The 24738-nt window shown below is 35.5% G+C and overlaps 1 protein-coding gene across 1 annotated transcript; it reads right to left on the bottom strand.

The window, feature by feature from the left end:
• Positions 1–1787: 1787 nt before the first annotated feature.
• LOC145780746 (uncharacterized) lies at positions 1788–16241 on the bottom strand. The gene is made up of 2 exons (XM_082592412.1): positions 11432–16241; positions 1788–4144 (listed from the first exon to the last, which is right to left on the bottom strand). The coding sequence occupies exons 1-2, from the start codon at positions 12279–12281 to the stop codon at positions 3015–3017; spliced, it is 1980 nt and encodes a 659-aa protein (XP_082448538.1). The 5' UTR covers positions 12282–16241; the 3' UTR covers positions 1788–3014.
• Positions 16242–24738: the final 8497 nt, after the last annotated feature.

Genomic DNA, 24738 nt, shown 5'->3' with positions numbered 1-24738 from the left:
TGCTGGAATAGTCACGTAACTATTCATGGCAATATTAAGTAAATCAGCTAAACTAGACGCGGTATTTTCAACGAGGTCTTCCCGCTGTGAGATCACTTAATGATTCAACAGAACGCATTGACATTTTGTTCGCAATGTTATGAGAATTAAATTGAAAACCGATAAAAAAAGGTGTTTAATGGTTTCGGTCACAGATATTGCTTGCATTGATGACGTCTTTTACCGCTATTATCACCTAGCCAACCTGACATCATTGTTTTATGCGGCCGCTAAGGTTTGACATCGACTTCAACGATCATTCATGGAATGTTACGTAATAAGAACGATTATAACCTATACGCAAAAATGAAAATAAATTGATCTCTTAAAACAGCTCTTTCTGCTGTTTTGTCTCATGAGCTTTGCATATTGCTCAACAAGTGCATCAAGTTTAGAATTGACAAGAAATCATACAATTTGAAAATTAAGTTTGAATCATTGCAAATAAACGTATTCAAAACTTTTACTGCGGCCGACAACATTTCACACTCGGTAATCTACGTCAGCAAGGCTTTCGCCGCAGCAAAAATGCGTTCTTCATTTTGAAAACTGTCGAGCTGAAGACAACAGCTGCTTGTCCCGTGTATACAGTAAGTCGCACCTGTCTTTTTGAGGTGAAAATCACTTGCGAACATCTCGACCTATACTAGAGTATATACGCTATTCGATAAAAGACTAAGTTATAAAGACTTTCGATAAAAAACAGAAGAGAAAACACTTCGCCGTTGTTAATGCTTTGAAGGTAAGTAATTAGCAAAACGAGGTTAATAAAACTGAAAGCGGGTTTCCAACCTGCTTGAGATCATGATTTTTTGCGTTTTATTTCGATAACTTCACTGTCTTGATCGTTGTTATTCACTCGCGCGAAAAAAAAATGAATCGGCTTGTTTTCCAACTGTTCCAATTATGAACGAACATTATCAAAATTTTTACGATTAGGCGTACTGCATGCGTAAAACTAATTGTTTCAAGCAGTGGTTCTAATAAATTCGGTTTGCGACCTAGGTGTCAATATAAAAAAGACGGTAAGCTTAATCAAAGACAATATTGATTGAGTAAAATAACGTTATGGTTATGACGTCATCACCTTTCTCGCCCCCCAAGGTTTTTTGAAAAGTCGGCGCCTATGGTGAACAATATTTGTTGCTGGTATTACATCACATTTGTATGGCTTCAGAAAAGAATGATTTTTTTTTTCTATAATGAATCAAAGCACCACAATGAGCAAACCATTCATTGGTAACAGCTTACAATTGATAAAAATTGTCACCACAATCAATTCTTTTATAACATTTCAAAACTCAAGGATTTGAAAACCACTTGTAGCAAACATGAGCGTTCTTCCCGGCTATCAGCACAAGGTTGAGTAGTGAGTACTCACTAGTACAGCGAGCAGTTGCGATTCGCTAACCACAGCGGTGTAGCTTCCACACTAGCCATTTCAATTCTTGTCGATGTCATTCTTGTCAATTAATTGATTGGATGGTCTAACTCTAAATGGCTAGCATGGAAGCTACACCATTATGGTTAGCGAAACGCAACAGCTCGCTGTACTAGTGAATGCTCAGCCTTGTGCTGATAGCCAGGAAGATTGCTCCTTTCTTCACAATGAGGTTGTCATCTTAGGCGCAACAAAACCATATATTGATTATTTTAGTGAGGATTCGTAGTCCCATTGCTTTCATTTTGAGCCAACTTACTCTGCCATGACATTGTTTAAGCTTGGTGAGTTTATTACAACGAAAGGTGGAAATCAAATCACAAACTGATAAAACTAGCTTACTAAAAGCAACCAAGTTACATGTTTTTTTAAACGTTTAGCAACATAAAAACGATGCAAAATTATACATTTTTGCTACCTGGGTAGTCTTGACCTGGTTTTACCCTCTGCTGAGAGTAAAAAATAAAACACAAATGATAAATATTGGAGAAATTGAGTCTCCTTCACAACTTAAGAATCGAACAACGCAACACTGCAGAAATAAAACGTTTTGTTTGAGTGGAAGAATTACTGTATAATACGCAAACAATGCCAAAAGGTGCGCGCATGAAGTCATGGGAGTGTGAGGTATCAAAAATTTAAACAGGTTGTTATTTTTCTACATCAATGTGACGTAAGTGACTACTTTAAAAAAATCTATATCTTTGCTTCTGCAGAAAATCCGCAGCAAACGCCTTTATTTTACATGTTTAGTATCGGCCACAGTATCGGCCAAATTTTGCCGATACCGATGCCGATACCGATACTGAAAAAATGGACGATATCACCGATACCAATATATCGGTACATCTCTAGTTACTTTATGATTATTCAAATTACCACTATGTGCAAAGCACTTGTGGCAAACACCGCATTCCAGGCATTTATACGGCTTTTCGCTAGAATGAATTATTTTATGCGTCTTCAAATCACCACGTCGTGCAGAACAATTGCGGCAAACATCATATATATATGGCTTTTCACCAGAATGAATTCTTTTATGACTCTCCAATTCACCATATGCCCAAAAGCATTTGTTGCAAACATCACATTTGTATGGCTTTGCACCTGAATGAATTCTTTTATGATTCTTCAAATAACTACTACATGCAATAAATTTTTTACAAACAACACTTTTACACGGTTTTTTACCAGAATGAACTCTTTTATGCCTCTTCAAACCACTTCTACATGCAAAGCATTTGCTGCAAACTCCACATGCATAAAGCTTTTCACCAGAATGAATGAATTTATGATTCTCCAAATCACCACTCTGTGCAAAACTCTTGTTTGTATGATTGTTTGTATGACATCACATTTGTATGACTTTCAACCAGCATGAATTCTTTTATGCATCTTCAAATGACTGTTACATGCAAAGCATTTGTTGCAAACATCACATTTGTATTGGCTTTTCACCAGAATGAACTCTTCTATGCATCTTCAAATCACTACTTTGTACAAAGCATTCGTGGCAAACATCACACTTATATGGCTATTCACCAGAATGTATTACTTTATGATTCTTCAAATTACCACTATGTGCAAAGCATTTGTGGCAAACATCGCATTTGTATGACTTTTCATCAGAATGAATTCTTATATGAGTCTTCAAATGACTATTTTGCCCAAAGCATTTGTTGCAAACATCACATTTGTATGGCTTTTCACCAGAATGAATTCTTTTATGCTTCTTCAGATCACCACTATGTGCAAACCATTTGTTGCAAACATCACATTTATATGGCTTTTCACCAGAATGAACTATTTCATGATTCTTCAAATAACCACTTCGTGCAAAGCATTTGTGGCAAACATCACATACATATGGCTTTTCACCTGAATGAATTATTTTATGCTTCTTCAAATCACCACTTTGTGCAAACCATTTGTTGCATACATCACATTTATACGGCTTTTCACCAGAATGAATTCTTTTATGCTTCTTCAGATCACAACTTTGTGCAAACCATTTGTTGCAAACATCACATTTGTACGGCTTTTCACCAGAATGAATTATTTTATGCTTCTTCAAAGTACCACTTTGTGCAAACGATTTGTTGCAAACATCACATTTGTACGGCTTTTCACCAGAATGAATTATTTTATGCTTCTTCAAAGTACCACTTTGTGCAAACCATTTGGTGCAAACATCACATTTGTACGGCTTTTCACCAGAATGAATTCTTTTATGCCTCTTCAAATTACCCCTTTCTGCAAAGCATTTGTGGCAAACATCACATTTGTATGGTTTTTCACCAGAATGGGTTCTTTTATGATTTGTCAATATAAAACTCTTTGAAAAACATTTGTCACATATGATACACTTGTATGGCTTTGCTTCTGAATGAGTTCTTTCATGTTCTTTCAGATGTCCGTGGTTTGAGAAACATTTGTTACGTACATCACACTCATAAGCATTAAAACCAAAATGAATTTCTTTGTGACTTTGTACAGCAGACTTTTTAGAAAATCTTTTATCACGTTCAGGCGATTTGTTATCAGCAAAGATTGTTCCTTCATTTATTTTAAAATCAATAATATCTTCCAATTTTACAACAATTCCCAGGTGGTGATTCATACTTTTTAAAAGGTTACAGTTTAAAAAGTAAAACACATATACATCTGAAAACAATTAAAAAGTTTAAATAAAACAATAAAAATATACTGGAAATAACATAATTTGAGAAAGCTTAAATTGAGCTAAATTCCAATCGAAAACTTTCATATTTAATTTCTGAATATTCACACAGTAATGGCGGTTTTGCAATAAAAAAAAATTAAGTTTGCAGTTTTTTCTATCAACTACATGTTCTGTCCGAATATGTTAAAATACAAACTTTAACAACAGATTGCCAAATTGTCTACTATCACCATAAAGCATTAGGCTAATCATTGAAATGATGAAAATGAAAACAAAATAATTGCGCATGTCTAACGTTTTGTGGTAGACTCGTAGTGTAAAGGCTGTTTACTTGGAAGAATTTAGGCATGCTCATAACCAACATACTGCAGTTCTTTTACTTTTTTTAGTTAAACTCCATAACTCTATGCATTGCGATGGAGTCAAAGACGATGAGGTATCCTGAAAGATTGTGGAGTCAAAGTCTGATGTTTTTAATCAGAACTGACAAACCATGGTTCAAGAACACATTTCAGACACAGTCAAGAAAAAAAGATTGAAAGTAGGCTACCAAATTACGGAATGGCCCGTTTCGGTGAGTCCGATTCGGTGAATCCGATCCCTTAACGCCCGTTAACGAGGGGGTTTTCCATTTTTTTTTAAAATTATCGGGTACCGTAGCCTAATTATCATTGCCGTTTTAGGGTTAGGGGTTTGGGGTTAGGGTTAAGGGTTAGGAACTCACCGAATCGGACTCACCGAATCAGACTCACTGAATAGTAGCAGACCCACCAAATTAAATTAATCTAAGGGAATTGCAAAGCCTTTACCACACAAGTATGGCTTCATAAGTATATATCCTTCTTACAAACGCATAACTTTAAAAAATTATATCACACGTTCATTTTGATTACTACCCTCAACGCCAATATTTAAATTGCTTTAGAAATATTCACTTCAGTGACAAAACAATACAACCTTACAATTACAACTTTTGGAAACTGTAAATAGCACACAAACATAACCAACTGATCAGTGTACATGAAATAACACAAAAACACACAATTGCAATACAGCATAGCAGCCATCAACTGGGTTTTTTTTCGCTGAAACTTTTCGGTCATTTGTCCGAAATGACGTGAAAAAATTCAGTCAATTTTAATGATTTCGGCCATTTTTAGTCATTTTTGGTCATAATAGTCAATTGACTATATATTTTTTCGGACATTTTGACCGAATTGACTATATTTTTTTCGGACATTTTCCTAAAAAATTGGTCAATGACCGATAAATGACCGAAAAAAAAAACCCAGGCCATCAAACATGCAAAATCATAACAAATTATTGTTAAGGAAAGTATAGTCGTTGATACATACAGTTGATGCAAAGTATAGAAATCTGATTTGGGTTACAAAAATATATTAGTGCTGTAAACGACAAGGTTAAATCTCAAAACATATGCACTTACAACTGCAAAAATCAAATAATTGTATGACATTTAATTGAATAAATTGTGTTAAGTAAATTGATGAAACAGATAAACACATATAATATCTGGTAAAAGACATAAAAGATTGGGAAAAGTAACCATGCAATTACCCACTTTTCGACTATAAAAGGAAAGCCAACTCTACTTGCTCATCAGTGACAATATGCATTTTGATAAACAAATCAGTGAACTGGCCACCCCAGCTATAATTTAAGTTTTTGTCGTATTTGCACTTTTAATAGATGCTTGATTATTTAACATGACAAAAAATAACAAATTGTCTGAAGGATTATTCCATACTACGCATTCAAGAAAAGCTACATTTTTGATCACACCACAGAAGTTCCAATTACAATTTGGTAGACATAACATTTCACTTTTCATCTGAATCTACCCTCTTATAAACTTTTGAGTACGTGTTTTTTGGTAAAGAATGTTTTGCATGTATATTGTATAGCTTTAGTGGGCTTTCATCTGAATGAATTCATATGTGCAATTCCAAACTATTACTGTGTGAAAAATATTTGTTACTGGTATTACATCACATTTGCATGACTTCAGAAAAGAATGATTTTTTTTTCTATTATGCTTCAAAAAGCACCACAAATAAGCAAAGCATTCATCGCATTGCAGTGGCTGAGTGGTTAGTGCGTTGGGCTCGCAGTCGAGAGCCTGCATGTTCGACTCCAGCCACCCGCACTTGCTGTTGTTTCTCTGGGCAAGAAACTTTACGATAATTGCCTCTACCCAGTGATCGATTTCGAGTAATGGGTAGTACCAAATTTAAGTCATAAGTAGAGTAGACAACCGGAAATAGACATTGCCGTCGGATGCAGCGTGGGTCAGGTGTACGTCGAAAGGCGTACACCGATGCATAGCGCTCAAGTCCGCTTTTCCGTAATACAGGATAAAGATAATAAAACAAAAAAAAATCTTACAATTGATAAAGTTTTTCACCACAATCAATTTTTTCATAACTTTTCAAACCACAATGTTTTGAAAAGCACTTGTTGCAAACTCTGCATTAATATGGCTTTTCACAAAAATGAATTCTTTCATGCCTCTTCAAATGACTGCTACATGCAAACCATTTGTTGCAAACATCACATTTGTATGGCTTTTCACCAGAATGAATTCTTCTGTGATTCATCAAATCACCACTTCGTGCAAAGCATTAGTTGCAAACATCACATTTGTATGGCTTTTCACCAGAATGAATTCTTTAATGATTCGTCAATCACCACTTCGTGCAAAGCATTTGTTGCAAACATTACATTTGTATGGTTTTTCACCAGAATGAATTTATTTATGTCTATGTAAATTCAATTCAATTCAATTTATTTTTCATTGCTGGCGCGAACATGAAGAAAACGGCAAAGTAAACTCACGAATTTAGCAACTAGAACAATTAGAACTGTTTGAAAAACATTTGTCACATATGGTACATTTGTATGGCTTTGCTTCTGAATGAGTTCTTTCAGATGTCCGTGGTTTGAGAAACATTTGTTGCATACATCACATTCATAAGCATTAGAACCAAAATGGAATTTCTTTGCGACTTTGTACAGCAGTCTTTCTAGAAAAAGTTTTACCACATTCAGGCGATTTGTTATCAGCAAAGATTGTTCCTTCATTTGTTTCAAATTAACAATATATAAGGTAAAGTGACAAATGCGCGTAACAGTTAAAAGGCCTCGAATGCGCGGAGGTGTAAATTATAATAAACAAACAAAAATATTGTAGGTTCCAACTGGTTAATTTTGTAGCACTAGCATCATTCTTGCAATGATAGAAAATGTAACATCTTACTATTTTGTTTTCGTAGAAAAATTTCTCTTCAAATGTAACTAAATCTAATATTTAATTTTACTCCATTAACCAGTTTGCTGTTAGGAAAATTGACTTTGCCTGTGCTGACTCATCAGAAATCCTACTAACGCCATTTTTTCTTGATTTGCAGCGAAGAGCAGATACTGTCGTCATATCAAAAGAAACAAACCAAATCTCTCTATTTTACTTTCTTTTTGACGAAACAACGCCATCAAGATTCAATTGCGTCAGATCTTCATTTGCGGCACATGGGCTAGGGTTGCCAGATTGGACTTTTTAATGCCAGATTCCACAGATTTTTTTTTTTTTTAGATTCTGTTGGCTTTAGAAATTATACATTTGGTCTTTTTCTAGATTGAGAGTTGAAGTTAGAAATTATACAATTTATAGAAATTATATTACAAAATTATAAAAATTAGAAATTATTCTATTTGACCTTTTTCTTGATTGAGGGTTGAAGTTATTGAATACGAGTTGATGAAAGTTTGTGCTATTATATATAAGTTGTGATCGAAATTAGAGTTATATCAGATAAGACAATTTATGCAAAAAAGTAAAATAAGGCCACAGAAGTAAAACAGTTTTAATGATAATAAATACGATACAAAAAGATCTGCCAGCACTACTTTTTTTTACAAGACGAGGAAGGGTAATCACTGACCAAGAATACCTCAACGCCATACAACAAAGAGAAATAATCCCAAAAAAGAAACCAGGGTTGAGAAAAACCCGGGTTTTTTTGGGTTTTTTTAAAAAAAGATGCAAAAAAGGTAGATTCATGCTTATTTTACCTCAAAACTACATTTTACGAATGAAGTGCCTTTCACTCACAGTACATGCTTGCATAACTCAATAAAATAATGCACTAGGGCTGTTGTTGCTTGAATGTTGCATCATCCATTAATTTCAAGATCAAGTTGGATGTTGCATCATCCACTGATTTCTATACCAAGTTGGTGCTACCGTGGTAGAAATCACATTACTGCATCATTTCCTTTAGATTTGAAGGCAAAGAGCATCTATGCCATCATGTTTAAATATTTTTTATCATTTATTCTTCTTCTTTGGGTTTATCTTTCGGTTTCGTATCCAAAAAAGTTTTTAATATTTTATCAAAAAAGCATGACGGGTAAGATAAACGAAAGATAAACCGAAAGATAAACCCGAAGAAGACGATTTTAGCAACTTTTTTGATATACCATTCTTGGGAAAAGATTCGGTAAGATTTTCAAAAAATCTAGCTAAAATTGTCAAAAAGAAATTTGATTGTGACATTTACCCTGTATATAGAACGTTCAAAGTAGGCAGATATTTTCAGCTGAAGTCGCCTACGCCGTTTGCTCTATGTTCTAATGTCGTTTAAAATTTCAGTTGTTTGCGTGATGCAAGCCTGACATACATCGGTATGTCAACAAAACATTTATCGACTAGAGCTGGGGAACACCTGAAATTGAATTCTATACAGAAAAGCGCAATTAAAGATCACATTTTTTCATATACAGAATGCCAAAATAACGTTTCTATCAAGCAGTTTGAGATCATGTGTAGAGGCAGGTCTGAGTATCAAACTAAGATCTTGGAAGCCCTGTACATAAAACGTCACAATCCACTTTTGAACAGACAATTGTATGCTTGCGGCTCGTCTTTCTTGCTCTCTGTATTTTAAAATTAGTTTTTTCGCACCTTGCCTTTCTACCATATCATGTGATCTGTTTAACACTTTTTGATGCAGTTACCTTTGATTCTCGTGGAGCCTATATCGTTGAGTTTGAGCTAGTCAGAAATACTGTGCAGTTTTTGTCTTTTTCTGTATATAGATTTAGTTAACCACTGTATGTATTTTTTTCAGATGTAGTTAATTTGTATGTATATTATTCCTGAAGAAAACATCTTGTGATGTCGAAAACGTTCGATACTTAATTTGTTGCGTAGTTTTATGTTTATGTAAATGTAATAAACTTGAAGATGTTAAACTTGATCACGTTGCTCGGCTTCGTATGCCAATGCTTCAAATATATATTTGCTTTTCATCAAATATATATAGTTACTAGTCTCTAAAACCCTTACAGCTTGTTTTACCCTAAAAGGGGGATCATCAGAAGGTCCTTATTCAAATAGAATTATATTTCTATTAGCAAGGGTTTTAGAGACTGATAACTATATTTGATGTAATTATATTTATATCGCTCTGCTTGGCTTTTTGCTTGGCATTGAGCACTTTTTGTAGTATAAATATTATTTTTTGTTTTATATTCACTCTTCATAATTAATCGTTTTTGTTGGGGGCGAAAAATTTTGCCAGTTCATGAAGGGGGTGCTGGGCCAAAAAAGGTTGAGAAACACTGGGTTAGAGATTAGGAACTCACCGAATCGAACTCACCGAATAGTAGCAGACCCCATTTTAACGTCATTATAGAAAACACATTCTAAGGGAAATTTATTGTTACGCATCTTTTAAAAACACGAGTTTAAAAACACGATTTCAAAAGTAATTTAAATTCTACTTTTCTTTCGCTAAACTCCATACCTCTTTGCATTGTGATGGAATCAAAGACGATGTGGAGTCCTGAAAGATTGTTGAGTCAAATCTGATGTTTTCGATCAGAATTCACAACTCATGGTTCAAAAACACATTTAAGGCACAGTCATTAAAAACTAAGGGCCTACAATTAGATTTCACAAAGTGGCCCGAGATAGTGTTTAGCTTACATGGCCTTGAGTATGCCAAAAAAATTGCTGGCATTGCACTTTAATTCGAATGTTATTATTGTGATACTTACCACAAGTAATTGCAGCCTGAATTAACGAATAAGTTTGTTTATAAATTGATCAAATTTGTACAGGTTGATAAATTTTATTCTGAGACACAACATATCAAGACTACATTTGGAGTATTACTTCTATGTGCAATTAAATGTATTTTCAATCCAGTTTATCATGAAAACAATAATTTATAGCGGGGTTCAAAATGTACTTCTACAGAGCAACATAATCTTTATCAAACTCAATTCTACTTTTCTTTGATAAAATCAAACTGTAAAAAAACATCGACGAACAGAAATATTGCAACAATTAAATTTGTAATTGAAATGTGTAATTTATTACATTTGGAAGTAATTGTAAATTTTGAGGGTGTAAATGAACTGAAAGCTGTGCAGTTGACCAAACACTTTTTAACTCGTTTAAAGAAAACACTCAGCTAATGAATATCCTCAGCTAATGGATACTTTTGGTTGTCAATGCACTCAATGTAACCAACAATAAAAAGTTTTGTTATACATTTACTTATCCGGTTTTCAACTATATGGCTTAGTGAAGCAGAGCTCAGTACAATGACTACATGAAAAACAAAATGAAATCGATTTTAGCCTACGATACATGAAATATCTTTCTCCACACAGAAGAAAAAAATTACACATCAACGCTGTTTTCACTTTCCTTCAAATTGGAGTCGCTTCTTAAAAAAGTTGAGGACCACTGGTCTGAAGGATTATTGCATATCTACTATTCCAAAAAAGCTGATTCTTCAATCACATTATGGAATTTTCAATTACAATTTGGAGGACACAACATTTAACTTTCCATCTCATTATACATTTATGTACTTTTCAGTCAGTGCTTTCTGAAAAAGGGTGTGTTGATATTGTAACAAAACTGTCTGTTACTTGCATCACATTTGCATGGCTTTAAAAAAAATTGATTTTTTTTTTCTATTATACTTCAAGATACAGTGCAGATAGACCAGCTAGTAATGGACAAAGGATCGTCGCAGCATAGATCTCCTCCCTCAGTTAAAAACTAGAGATCTTCAAAGACATACCAGAATAAGCAAAGCATTTATTACAAACATCTTACAATTAGTATGGTTTTTCATCACAATCAATTCTTTCATGACTTTCCTAACTAGAAGGTTTCGAAAAGCATTTGTTGCAAACAAAGTGTCAAAATGGAATTTAAAGAGTATGAATTTTTTTATGTTGCTTCAAATTATCACTTTGTGCAAAGCATTTGTTGCAAATATCACATTTGTATGGCTTTTCACCAGAATGAATTCTTTTATGCCTCTTCAAACTACCACTATGTGCAAAGCATTTGCTGCAAACGCCACAAGAATAGGGCTTTTCACCAGAATGAATTAATCTATGCTTGTTAAAATCACCATTTCGTGCAAAGCATTTGTTGCAAACATCACATTTGTATGGCTTTTCTCCAGAATGAATTATTTTATGCTTCTTCAAAGCATCACTTTGTGCAAAACGTTTGTTGCAAACATCACATGTATATGGCTTTTCACCAGAATGAATTGTTTTATGTTTCCTCAAAGTACCACTATGTGCAAAGCATTTGTGGCAAACATCGCAGTTGTATGGCTTTTCACCAGAATGAATTATTTTATGATTTTTCAAATGAGCATATCGGCCAAAGCATTTGTTACAATCGTCACATTTATATGGCTTTTCACCAGAATGAATTCTTTTATGATCCTTCAAGTGACTACTACTTGCAAAGCATTTGTCGCAAATTCCACATGTATATGGCTTTTCACCAGAATGAATTCTTTTGTGCATCTTTAAAGCATCAGTTTGTGCAAAGCTTTTGTTGCAAACATCACATTTGTATGGCTTTTCACCAGAATGAATTAATTTATGCCTATTCAAATGACTACTTGTTGCAAAGCATTTGTTGCAAACATCACATTTGTATGGTTTTTCACCTGAATGAACTCTTTTATGTCTATGTAAATTACCACGATATCCAAAGCATTTGTGGCAAACATCACATTTGTATGGCTTTTCACCAGAATGAATTCTTTTATGCATCTTCAAAGCACCACTGTGTGCAAAGCATTTGTTGCAAACATCACATTTATATGGCTTTTCACCAGAATGAATTCTTCTATCTTCTATGTATTGTCAAATTAGAGTTCTTTGAAAAACATTTGTCACATATAGTACATTTGATGGCTTTGCTTCTGAATGAGTTCTTTCATGTTCTTTCAGATGTCTGTGGTTTGAGAAACATTTGTTACATACATCACACTCATACGTATTAGATCCAAAATGAATTTCTTTGTGACTTTGTACAGCAGACTTTCTAGAAAACCTTTTATCACATTCAGGCAATTTGATATCAGCAAAGATTGTTCCTTCATTTGTTTCAAAATCAACAATGTCTTCTAATTTTACAACAATTCCCGGATAGTGATTCATATTTTTTAAAAGATTACAGCTTAAAAAGTACAAGAATACATCTGAAAACAATCAAGTAGTTCCAGTAAAACAACAAGCATACATTGGAAATAACCTAATTTAAGGAAGCTTGAATTGAGCTATGGTGGTTTTGCAATCAAGAAAAATTCAAGTTTGCGTTTTTTTGTATCACCTAAATGTTCTGTCCGAATTTGTCTATATATATACAAACGTTAACAACATAATATTGTCAAATTGTCTAGTATCACCATAAAGCATTAATCATTGAAACAGTGAAAACGAAATAATTGTGCATGTCCAACGTTTTGTGATAGACTCTCAGCGTAAAGGCTGTTTAATTAGGAAGAATTTAGGCATACTCATAACAACCGTCAGCATAGCAGACATAAATACACAACCAACTATGGTTAACGATAATATACTCTTTGTCACAGACATAAAGTTGTTGTTAAAAAAGTATTGAAATTCGGTTTGGGTTACAAATTGTACAACACAATCTTGCTTCTGTGAACGACAAGGTATATCTATGGCATCAGTTAAACCATAGGTTCTCAACCTTTTGAGATTCAAGGACCATTTAAAAAAATTGTGTCTCCCACACGCACCACTACTCCCCTTCCTCTTCCCTTGTAACGAACAAATGTCACTTATTGCTTGCTGAGTCATAAACAGTAGCTAGCATTAGAAAGAATACTACATTTAGCACGAGCCTTGAGCTTGCACATTTGAGCACAGCATATCCAAACGAGGTATAATACTTGAAAGACTCAATCGGAGATTCGAACTTCATCTTCGACTTCAACTCAAGAACGATACTTTGTTTTTATTGTAACCATAGCATTTGTGAATTCACATTCACAAAGATAAGATGACGCAAAAGGTAAAATTATTTTCAAAACTTTCTGAGACAGTTAGACAGCTTGTTCAAAACCTCTGATCAGGGTTCGATCTTAACGCTAGTCCGCTAACCAATGGCTAGTGAAAATTTGCGCGGACTAGTAGAAATGTTGCAGTACTAGTCCGATTGGCTAGTGAAAATATTCGCCGATGAAAAGCTTTGGTTTACAAAATGGCGATTGGCGACGTCACTCTGAAATACTGCAAACGGAGAAGGCTGCAAAGTCGGTCAACTGAGCATGTGACTACTTTTTTCTCGCAACTTTGCTAGACACGACATGTGGTAGTAGTGAGCACGCCAGCACGTAGAAGCCAGCATCCCAGCAAGCAGCAGATAGCGAAACAAATTAACGTTTTTTTGTTCATATATCGTGATCAAATGCTGATTCAACGTTACTACAAAGTGTCTAACGCTTAGTGTTAGCTGGGTAGTTGTCTAACGCGTGTGCCTCCGTGACCTAAAGGGTTATGCTGACCCAACAAGCCAGACAGATCTGACGGTAGAGGCCTAACCAAACGCAATCCATCCAATAGTCCACTTCTTTTGACAGTAAACGAATATTATGTATTGTACCACTCTGGCGAGTGGCGTGTCATCTCGTACTACAGATGCACGCAATATAATATTAAAACATAAATAAATATTAAGCACACACCGCATGCCACATTTATATACTTTTTATATTTGAAAATTGCATTGTTTGTGTCTGTAGAAAGAGATGTTTTTATGCGTATTGTTGCTCTCTTGTGCGTACTGAAATCTGAAAGCCTTTACTTTAGTTAGTTTCAGTCTAAGCCAAAACACTTATCTTAATACGTCATCAGACAAGTGAAAAGTCAGTAAACTGGTCGGACTAGTGAAAAATCGTGCGGGCTAGTGAAAACAGGGAGCAACTAGTCCGGTGGGCTAGTGAAAAAAAAGTTAAGATCAATCCTGCTGATATAAAGTTTCTGAAATTTTTGTCCAAACTCTCCTCCAACCTTGAAAATCAATTTTTGCTTAAAATTACATTGTATTGTATGGACATTACTTTTTGCTTATGGCATATAAGTTCAAATATTGTTTTCTACGACACCAAAACACGTTAAATGTTGCAGGAGAACCATAAACAGTTTTTGCAATGTTAATTTCATCGTACAACACAGTAAAGTGGTCACTTCTATTCGTGCGCATGACTACTCGCATGCTTGAACATGTACGAAAATACAGATATTCTGTATTGATGAAATAGAGAATAGGCTACCAAATTAAATTAATCTAAGGGTATTGCACAGTTTTTATCACACAAGTATGGCTTCATACGTAGGGTTTGCTACTATTTGGTGAGTCCGATTTGGTGGGAGCTTTTTTCGGGGAGTTCCCTATTCAGTGATTTTTTTTTGAAAATTATCGGGTACCGTAGCCTAATTATTATTGCAGCTTTTACATCGTATTAATGTCGCTAAACATTGAAATAAGACCCTAACCACTAACCCTTAACCCCTAACCCTTAACCCCAAACCCTAAAACGGCAATGATAATTAGGCTACGGTACCAGATAATTTAAAAAAAAATCACCAAATAGGGCTCTCACCGAAAAAGGCTCTCACCAATAAACAACTTTTGGCAACTGTAAACAGCACACAAATATAACCACATAATCAGTGGTTTTAAAAAGATTACAGGTTTTGAAAAGCACTTGTTGTCAAAATAGCTTTTAAAGTGTATGAATTTTTTGATGTTGCTTTAAATAACAGCTTTGTGCAAAGCATTTGTTGCAAACATCACATTTATATAGATTTCACCAGAATGGACTCTTTTATGCCTCTTCAAACCATCACTATGTGCAAGCCATCAAACAGACAAATTCATAACAAATTATTGTTAAGGAAATTATAATCGTTGATACATAGTTGATACAAAGTATAGAAATCCAATTTGGGTTACAAATTATAAAACAATTTTGTTAGTGCTGTAAACGACAAGGTTACCAAACATAACTTCTAAATCTCAAAACACATGCATTTACAACTGCAAAAATCGAATAACTGTATGACATTTAATTGAATGAATCGAGTTAGGTAAATTCATAAAACAGATACAATATCTGGTTAAACACATTTATAAGAGATTGGGCAAAGTAACCATGCAATTAACCACTTTTCGACTATAAAAGGAAAGCTAACTCTACTAAATTGCCCTATAACGGATCAAAATGATACAGTCACTATCAATTAAAGTGCAAAAATAATGAAAAGGGCAATATAACTCAAGAGAACAACTGCATGTCCAACAAACTGGTGCAAGAGAGAGGCCCAATTACGGATCTATAGGATGCACTACTGGCTAATAATTACAAATTCAAGAAAAATGTACGACAAGTCCAATTGATGTCAAGTTATCTTGTTGTGTATTGCGATTTCAAATATTGAATTCTCTTCAGCACAACCTTATAAAAGGCATAGTAAAATCTTCAGTAGGTCAATTTAAGAATTGAGCAGTTAAGTTTAGAAACCAACCAACAATACTGTTTTTCGGTTGCTAAGAAACAAATAAATTTAGTCTGCGAGCAAAAATAACAATATTATGCAAATTATGGAGGGAATCAAGTTATACATCAGTAAAACGGAGAACCAAACGTCAGGGAGGGATTCTGAGGAGGCAAGCCATCCTCGCGCAAAAGTGACACAAAATTGCCCTATAACGGATCAAAATGATAGTCAATATCAATTAAAATGCAAAAATAATGAGAACTGGCGTTTGTCACTCTATTTTACTAATTCTCTCGCGTAATATTGCCTTTTTCAATATTTTTGCATTTTAATTGATAGTGACTGTCATTTTAATCTGTTATAGGGTAATTTTGTGTCACTTTTGTGCGAGGATGGCTTGCCTCCCCAGAATCCCTCCCTGGCGTTTGTCACTCCGTTTTACTAATGTATGACTTAATTTCCTTCATAAATTTGCATAATATTCTCACTACTGCTCGCAGACTAAACTTATTTGTTTCTTAGCAACCGAAAAACACTATCCTTGGCTTCTTTCTAAACTTAACTGCTGCTTTCTTACTGACCTACTGAAGATTTTACTATGCCTGTTATAAATTTGTGCTGAAGAGAATTCAATATTCGAAATCGTGATACACAACAAGCTAACTTGACATCAATTGGACTTGTCGTATATCTTATAATCAGTATGGTTTTTCATCACAATCAATTCTTTCATGAATTTTCAAACGATAAGGTTTTGAGAAGCACTTTTAGCAAACTCCGCATAATAATGGGTTTTAAAGAGTATGAATTCTTTTATGTTTTTTCAAAGTACCACTTTGTGTAAAGCATTTGTTGCAAACATCACATTTATATGGCTTTTCACCAAAATGAATGAATTTATGCTTCTTCAAATCACTACTTTGTGCAAAGCTTTTGTTGCAAACATCACATTTGTATGGTTTTTCACCAGAATGAATTTTTTTATGATTCTTCAAATTACTACTACATGCAAACCATTTGTTGCAAACATCACATTTGTATGGTTTTTCACCAGAATGAATTCTTTTATGCATCTTCAAATCATCACTTCGTGCAAAGCATTTGTGGCAAACATCACATGCATATGGTTTTTCACCAGAATGAATTCTTGTATGAATCTTCAAATGACCATTTCGCCCAAAGCGTTTGTTGCAAACATCACATTTGTATGGCTTTTTACCAGAATGAATTCTTCTATGATTCTTCAAATGAGAACTTTGTGCAAATCTTTTGTTGCAAACACCACATTTGTAAGGCTTTTCACCAGAATGAATTCTTCTGTGCTTTGCCAAATTAGAACTGTCTGAAAAACATTTGTCACATATGGTACATTTGTATGGCTTTGCTTCTGAATGAGCTCTTTTATGTTTTTTTAGATGTCCAGATTTTGAAAAACATTTTTTACATGTACATCCATCACATTTATAAGTATCGGAAACACAATAAATTTCTGTGTGACCTTGTACTACAGAGTTTCTAAAAAACCTTTTATTATGTTCAGGCGATTTTTCATCAACATGGATTGTTCCTTCATTTGCTTCAAAATCATTAATATCTTCCAGTTTCACAACAATTCCCCGGTGATGACTCATACTTTTTAAAATCACACATCTTTAAAAGTACCACAAGTATACATTAGGGTGGCTCTTAAAATTGAGTTTTTGAATTTTGCTTGGGACACCCTTTCAAATGGTGAGGTTGTCAGAAAAAATAACTCTTGCAAATTTTTTTTTAATTTGAAGTTGATTTAGAGGTGGCCCTCCCCCCCTAAAGTTCTGTGCCCTCCCTCGAAATACCAAATCTGCGTATCTCGAAAACCAATTGAGCTAGAGATACAGTTTTTGTGTTAAAAGATGCAGAAAACATGGTTTTCTATCTGCTTTCTGAACATTGAATGCATCTATCTTGAGTAGAAAAGCAGTTATTTAGAAAAAACGCCTTTGACCAAATCTTGATTTTACAACCTTTTTTGTGACCACGAAACCGTCTACAAAATTTCGTTTTTTTGTCTTAATTTTTGCACCTTAGAGGGAACACTGGTAACGATATTCATATCAAAATGTAATTCTGGTCAGTATCATACTGGAAGAAGCGATATTATCGACAATATTTCACATATTGCCTTGCGCATCGTGACAGGATGTCTGCGACCTACACCATTGGACAATTTCCCTGTCCTTGCAGGCAACCAACCAGCTGAGTTTCGTCGCAAAGAAGCCATCCTGTCTCTTTCTCGCCGCACTACGAACCCCAACCACTTGCTCCACTCAAATCTCTACGAGTCTGTGAGCGAGCAATCGAGCATCCTCGGCAACTGAAATCGAGACACCCATTTGTATGTGACGCACAACTTCTGATGAAAACCGCTGAAGACCAATCCATCAGCGCGGCTACCTGGGAGAACAACAAATGGAGCTCAGAGTGGAAGAAGAACTCCTCAAGACTCTAAAGTTGTATCTCCGACACCAGCCCCCATCCAACCGGAATGCATAATTTGCCAAGGAAGGCCTGGGTGCGGCTCAACCGCCTGCGTACTGGGCTAGCCTACTGGAGTCAGACTATTTTGCACCAACATGCACAAATTGGGGATGGCTCCATCCGCAATCTGTGAGTGTGGCAAAGAGGAACAAACCACAGACCACACCATCTGTAACTGCGCCAAATGGTGTGCGTGGTCTGCTTGAACTGGATGACGAATCAATGGACGAATCAAAGGATTGCTGCTCGACACCTGCTCAAGCATCTAAACCGCATCGCCACTGCCCAAGAGTGGTAAAAGACAGAGCCCTTGACCCCTGGAGTAACAAAGAAGGTTTAAACCAGGGGTTCCCAACCTGTGGTACGCGTACCACTAGTGGTACGCGAAGGTTTTTCAGGTGGTACGCGGGTAACTTCCGTTTTTTTCACAACTTTATATTTTGTTTATATGGTTTTATTTACAAAAAATTTTTCCCGAAGCCTATTCGTATTGTTACGTAATTATTCTTGTTGTTTCGTAACTATTCCTGTTGTTTCGCATCATTACGATCTTCAAAATGCAGATCATGTCATTTGTCAACAAAGAGCACAGTTGCTTTGAAAAGCCGTACAACGCTGCGGGACAGTGGGCGTTAGATATGTCAAATAATTGCTCTTCATAGATAGCCTATCATCTACTGTTTTATAGCTTAGGCTACAAATAGCGTTGAATAATGCTAGTTGTAAGCTAAAAATAGATCGGAATAAAATGTTTAATAACGGTTACACGGAATGTTCTCCAATAAACTTCTGGCTCAGTATGGCCTGTTCATATTCAACGCTAGCTTCCATGTTGTTCCACAGGTAGGCCTACTGATTTTCCCTTCCTCGTGAGAATGCGAGCAGGGATTTTTGGTCATGATGAACATCAAGTCAAAAAATCGAAACCGACTTATAGGTGCGCCCAGAAATGACTTTCGATGCGCTGTTGGCAAATTTACACCGCGGATCGACCAATTGGTGGATAGTAAACAAAAATCTCATTAAATTTAGTTGTGGTGCTTTAGTGTTATTTTAGTATTATTCTAGGCCAATATTATTGTTTTGAATAAAATATGATTCGATCAAATTAGTTGTTCTGCAAGAAGTGGTACGTTTGGCAGTACAGAGCGTCCAAGTGGTACGAGATCGTAAAAAGGTTGGGAATCCCTGGTTTAAACGAAGAAGAATAGACAATATTGTTCTTGTTGGAATTTGGAAACAGTTTTCTGTGTTCAGTAACAACTTGCAAAAGAAACTGAAGTTGGTACTCATCTTCAGTTAAGATTTTGTTAAAATCCTGGATTAGACTTAGAGCAACTCCTCTCTCTGCTCTGTCATTGACTACTGAAAGTCCCTTTGCCATGTGTAAAGCTTGAATAAATGCACCATCTTCAGTCCAATGAGCAGGATCCTTTGAAAGTATAATTATTGCTTCATCTTCACCCAACAGCTGAAGAAGCCATTTTGAATTAGAGGTGCAATACTGTTCTAGACCCTTATTGCTAAGAAACGCATCTACTTTGATGCTTGGTCTCCTTGGTGGAAGTTCTCCTGTTTCATCTAACATGGTTGCCACCATTAGCTTTTTACTTTCCACAGACAATCGAGAGTCAAACAAGGCTAGTCCAACCATTTCTTCGGACAGATACCATAAATGCACACCAAGCTTTTTGCATAAATCGCCTTTGCCATCCAACAAGTGCGATGCATAGCACCTGAAGCTTGAAAGCGGATTCCACGCTCAGGAGTTTCTCCAAGGAATATGATACAAAACGGGCATTTTAGCTATGCATGAATGCATAAAAGTTTAGGAATACTTATTTCGTTTATTGCTTTACCAGTTTTACCGGTTAGTTTATGAACTTTGTTTATTGAGTAGCTTGGGCCACAATACTTGTTTAGCACTGTTTTGTGCTAGAATACCGAAAACAGGTTTTTTCTAAATAACTGCTTTTCTACTCAAGATAGACGCAATCACTGTTCACAAAGCATATAGGAAATCATGCTTTCTGCATCTTTTGACACAAAAACCGTATCTCTAGCTCAAGCAGTTTTTGAGATATGCAGATTTGGTATTTTGGAGGAGGGAGCAAAACTTTAGGGGGGGAGGGCCACCTCTAAATCAATTTCAAATTCAAAAATTTTTTGCAGGAGTTATTTTTTCTGACAACCTCACCTTTTAAAAGGGTGTCCCACACAAAATTCAAATTTTTTTCATTTTTTGCCAAATAAGAGCCACCCTAGTATACATCTGAAAAAATGAAATAGTTCCAGTAAAACAACAAAAATAAATTGGTTCTGTTTGAACAGAAAATTAGTTTTGCCAATATACAGACATGAACAACAAATTGTCTACCGGTTGGACATGGACAATGCACTGAAACGATGGAAATGAAAACTCAATAAAACGTAGGTCTTCTACTTATCTTTTATTAAACTCCATACCTTTTTAGATAGTGATGAAATAACACATGATATGGAGTCCTGAATGATTGTTGAGTCAAGTCTGATGTTTTTGATTAGAATTCATAACTCATAGTTCAAAAACACATTTCAGGCACAGTCATTAAAAAATAAGTACCTACTATTGGATTTCACAAACTGGCCTGAGATGGTGCTGACATGGCCCTCAGTATGCCACAATTTTGCTGGCACAGCGGTTTACTTTGAATGTTATTGTTGTGATAGTTTAAAGTTAATAACTCATAACTCCAAAGCATTTGCTGCCTAAACAGTTAAAGATTGAGTTTGTGTTTAAATTGATCAAATTTGTACATGTTGATAAATTTTATTCTGAGAAACAACATTTCAAGACTTGAATGAAAGTACATTTCGAGCATTACTTCTATGTGCAATTAAATGTATTTTCAATCCAGTTTATCATGAAAACAATAATTTATTGATTTATAGAAATGTGAATCAATAAGAAGCAGAATGATTGATGGATTTGCACAAATTTTAGCACACATAAATTTTGATTACTACCCTCAACAGTGTCAACACCAACAGTTGAATTACTTTCAAAATATTTATTGACAAAGGAAGGATGTATTATAATTTCAACTTTAGCCCTGATTTTAGAATACAACAGCATATTTTAAAACCTCTAATATTATATAACTTTTTTGAAATTTTCATCCAAACACTCTCCAAACCCTGAAAATTATTTTTCTCTCAAACTTGCCCTGTATGATATTGCATGGAAATTACTTTTTGTTGATAGTATTTAAACTTCAAATATTGTTTTCTACTGGATTAAAACATGTTACAAATGTTGCAGGAGAGTTGTTTTTTTAGTTTTTGTAGTGTTGGTTTAATCGTAAAACACACTAAAGTGATAACTTTAATTTGTGTGTATGACTACATGTCACAGTTTCTTTCTATCTCTTACCAGGAAAGAGACTTGGAAAGGTTCAATGACGTAGTTTAATGGGATATTACCGAAAGGCAGTCAATTAAATGTCAAAGAGTTCTACTTGTGAATTGATAATGAAAATTCTTGAAGGACTTTATAACGAATGGCTTCTCAAATAACTCTAATTTCAAACACAATTTATATCAGCATCAATTCTCATCTACTTGTATTCAATTACTGCAAATCTCAATCAACAATAATCTCTGCACTTATTACCAATCCACAACTCATAACACAACTCTCATAATCAACTCATAATAATAATAATGATTACGCAAATTACACCACTATTTATAGAAGGCTGTTTGGTCTAGTAACTTCGAGAAGGTTACATAATGTTACATCATAAGGACTCATTGTTCCGTCAAGTTGCACTAAACGCAAACAAGCAAGTTTAAAGAAGCTTCCAGATTGTCCCCTAAGGTAGAAGGTTCTAGAAAGTACGTTACATAATAAAGATTTCGCAATCACAGATCTACTGGTAAACATCCTTATGACGTCATGACAAACAACATTTGGCAATTGTGAAAAACAAAAGAACATTCTAGGTTTGTTCTGAATGAATGTTCTGGAAATACATTACATAATAAAGTCTTTGCAATCAGAGGTCACTTCAGGTCAGCAATCGATAATAACACATCGCTCAAGGATTCCACAATCAAAACAGCACGTTAGTTAGGATACAAAGCAGCCCGTCGCGAGGCCTTGCACATGGATTGTGACATACGCCCCCCTTTAGAATATTGTTGCAAACAATATAACAACACAATCAATACAAAACACACTACAAAACAATTAATTACTCAATAAAACAGTTCTCATAAGTTACCTTCAACGACTCATTAGTTCATCGTTGTATGATCTATCAACAACAGCGTTTCTCAAAATAATAATTATCATGTTTACTGCGAAAGTTTCCACCGTCCTCAATGTCTTCAGTGCACCGACGAGCGAGATGACCCATCTTCTTACATCGGAAACACTTCCTCTCCGGACAGTCCTTGGCCAGATGACCTTCTCTTAGGCCTTAAAACTCGTATTTTTTTTCCGGCAGCCATCGTGGCCTACCAAGAGCTCCTTCTCGGCGGCCAAATCTGCGTGCTTGGAGGCCAAAACACAAATAACGATAGCACAAGTAAATAGAATTAAACTTGCTACAGCATTAAAATGTTCACTTGGCGTTGTTGAAGTCTGGGCGGCGTCCTGCAATAGAATCGTTGTACCACGCAAAAACTGCTTTATCGGGATTGTCACTGTCACATGCTATTGCGGGACCATCTAACAACACTAAATTGTTGCAACTTCTCGCAGCTCAGTAGATTGTTTCAACTGCATAGCTTACCGCCTTCACAAAACCTGACTATTTATTCCGTTATGATGCTGTTTTTTTTCGCTGAGACTTTTCGGTCATTTGTCCGAAATGACTTGAAAAAATTCGGTCATTTTTTCTGATGAAAACATTTCCTTTCAAGTAGTTGATACCAACCAAAATTTGCACTTCCTGACTAGCTACAACATTAAGTTTCGCTGAGAAACGTTGTCGTGTTTTATCTGAGAAAAGTTAGAACAGACAAACGTTTCTTTAACGTTCATCAGCGAAACTCAACCTTGCAACACCCGGCCGCAAACATCTTTTATTGCACCGAATTAACTATATTTTTCTCCGACATTTTGCTACAAAAATCGGTCAATGACCGAAAGAAATACCAAGTTATGATGTCACCACTGGGGGTGTGAAGTCACTAACCCACAGCGGGAACATTTCTCAACTATGAAGACACGTGTTTTCCCCTCCGATTTCAACTAACCTAGTTTGCCTTTTTAACAACGATTCAATGTCCGACAACATTGAATCGATATAAAAACGACAATATTGCCAGCCGATGTAAATTAGCGCTTCGGATTAACACTTCGTTAAAATAAACGTCGGGAATGTCAAACAAGACTTACAGCGCTGGTGATCGCAGCTGGATATATTCCATTTACATACAATAGCAAATGCTCCCGCGCAATACAAGAGTGGTGATTATGACGCGCTGACCTAATTCTGTGTCACTTTTTGATACTACATATTTTCGACATTTAATCCACGATCATTCTAATGCGAAATTAAATAATTGGCTAGAAGAAACCGGTGGCTAAACTTGGCCGACTGAGGAAGTAGCACCGGCGGTCATTCAAGCACTACTTAGCAGCCATGGCCGCGATGGCCGCCGGCTGCTTTAAGGCTTGTTCTCTGTGACAGTTGTAATCAAGCCTTTTCATCAAAAAAGCAGCTCCTGGCTATGTGTCCAATCTTCCCACATCGGTAGCAATGGTTGTCACGGCAAACTTTATTTTCTGAATGTACGAAGTCAGCAACGCACTCCCTGGCGAAGTGTCCATGTCTATCGCATCTATAACAAACTCCAAATGGTCGTCGCCTGCCTCCTCTCCTCGGTTCTTCGTGCTCGTAGTATCTGTGATCGTGAGATCGTCGCTTATCTGCAGAACAATCTCAAGCAAAGTGACCATTCTTGCCACAAGAATAACAAGTAACTCCAGAATCTCTCTCAGTAACATTTCCGATTATAAGATCAACTAAAGGGTTTTGTAAACATAATGTTTAGACTTTTACCTTTTTGTTTCCAACTGTTCCATTCACTACTGGCAGGTAATCTTCAGGTATTATTTTTTCACGAGCATTTTTTCCTGTCTTGTCTTCACTTTCTGCAAACTCCACATAATAAGGGCTTTTAAAGAGTA

Source organism: Aplidium turbinatum, chromosome 1 (assembly GCF_918807975.1).
Source record: "Aplidium turbinatum chromosome 1, kaAplTurb1.1, whole genome shotgun sequence".
Lineage (NCBI taxonomy): Eukaryota > Metazoa > Chordata > Ascidiacea > Aplousobranchia > Polyclinidae > Aplidium > Aplidium turbinatum.
Note: the sequence above shows the minus strand (reverse complement) of the source record. Positions and strands in the feature narration are given on the sequence as shown.

Excerpts from the sequence above, each read along its gene's own strand:
- LOC145780746 (XM_082592412.1), bottom strand. The coding sequence starts at position 12,281 with ATGCATAAAAGAATTCATTCTGGTGAAAAGCCATACAAATGTGATGTT. Across the intron at positions 4,145-11,431 it reads TAATTTGAAGCAACATAAAA|ATGTATATGTGTTTTACTTT; the intron begins AAATTCATACTC and ends AATTGTTTTCAG.